Here is a 1,749-nt window from a genome sequence, read left to right on the forward strand (position 1 = left end):
TTTAAAGTTTAAGTTAAAGTAAAGAAAGTTAAGTTAGTAAAAGTAATAAAGTAAAGTAAAAGAAAGTAAATAAATAAAATAAAATAAATAAATAAGTAGTGTGTGTGTGTGTGTGTGTGTGTGTGTGTGTGTGTGTGTGTGTGTGTGTGTGTGTGTGTGTGTGTGTGTGTGTGCGCGCGCGCGCGCGCGTGTGTGTGCGTGCGTGTGTTGTGTGTATAACTTTATTGAATTATCAAAGTAAGTATGTAGGACGCTCAAGATGATTGCTAGAATATCAAAACTTTGCAGCACTGCTCTCGTCGTGTTTAAGTTTCCTATATAATTATTTTGGTGCAACAAAATTATTTTCAGATCTATATCTAACTAAATTTTTAAACATTTAGCAAATGTTCTTTTGTGTATGATAATCATTATAATTACATACTACTATTATATTATAAATAACTTATCCGCTTATTAATTCATTTGGTCGATTTATTCTCTATAATCTGAATCAATTTAAATACAACGACTTCATAAAAAGAGCAAAATCATTAGTGAAGTGTTTCTTACAATTCAGAAAATCATCACAACGGCTTTCATTTCTATTGATAACAGAAATACTTTTCTCCACGATTGAATACGTGTAATTCAAAGAGATTTGTTGTCCGAATGTTCCAACTTATTCGAGCAGAAAGTGGTACATGTTGTCAGTCATTCGCGGTATAAAAATCAAGAGGAGTTTTATCGTCGTCCGCGTTGTTCGTGCTCGCGTTGTTAATTTCCAGACAGACAGATAAAAAAAATTCAGTCGGGAACGCGTATCCGCCCCTGAATGACCCACAGCGAGACAACGACTACTATCGGGTTCATTATGTGTCGCAAATAAAACGATATCGCGTTTGCAGTTTTACAGCGCACGATCTGTCCGTCGCTCTCAACGCGAGCGTACAGACAGATCGTGCAGACAGGACTGACAGCTGTACGAGTAATAGCATACGGCACGATTTTTTGCATCTTCTGCATTTCGATGCACCTACACGCGAGAAAATGTCGCGGAAAATCACCTCGTCGTTGTTATTATCATTGACATCCTCAAGCTGCAGCTCCTCGCTCTTGTTATTCTCGTGACCATTTTGCTGCGGCTTATTAGCGTCGGAAATTTGATCATCCACTTTGTCCACCGTTGTTGACATCGTCCCTCCCGAATATCTAAAACGGGCAAAACATCACTTAAAATCTGTTCAACGATGGCAGATACAATGTCGATAAATTTAATCTGATGTTAAAGATATACTTGATTTATCAAAGAGCATGGGCCATGCCATCCGTATCTAAATAGTATATCAAATGTGGTCAACAAAAATGAGAGAAAGGAAGCATGAAGACAGCCAATCTCCTTTTCTTTCTAAGATATGATTGGTTCAGTAGAAAGAGATAGAGATAGATCGTCTTTTTACGTCCTATTTCTTTCGTTTTTGTCAACTAATTTTATACATGGATGACATTCATACTTTATTTATGTCTTTGATTTATATTCTGAAAAAAAACATAGTAGAATACGGAAAGAATGGTTTCACTAAAAAATGTAGCTCAATACAGATCTATAAATAATTTTGTTGAATTATCAAAATAATTATATAGGATGTTTAAACTGATTGCTAAGATGTCAAATTCTTGCATAAAAACTAGTGCTTTTGGCTGCATTGCTTATCATGCTTCATTATATATATAATTATTTTGATAGTCCAATACAATTATTTTTTAGAG

At 35.0% G+C, this 1,749-nt stretch overlaps 1 protein-coding gene across 1 annotated transcript in view; it reads right to left on the bottom strand.

The window, feature by feature from the left end:
* The window catches only part of LOC105618111 (monocarboxylate transporter 12), an 11,767-nt gene extending 10,592 nt beyond the window's left edge, over nucleotides 1-1,175 (bottom strand). The window contains exon 1 of the mRNA XM_012199651.1: nucleotides 1,047-1,175. Within this exon, the coding sequence (XP_012055041.1) occupies nucleotides 1,047-1,175 (129 nt within the window). The remainder of the gene's footprint in view (nucleotides 1-1,046) is intronic.
* Nucleotides 1,176-1,749: the final 574 nt, after the last annotated feature.

Source organism: Atta cephalotes (assembly GCF_000143395.1).
Source record: "Atta cephalotes unplaced genomic scaffold scaffold00015, whole genome shotgun sequence".
Taxonomy (NCBI): Eukaryota; Metazoa; Arthropoda; class Insecta; order Hymenoptera; family Formicidae; genus Atta; species Atta cephalotes.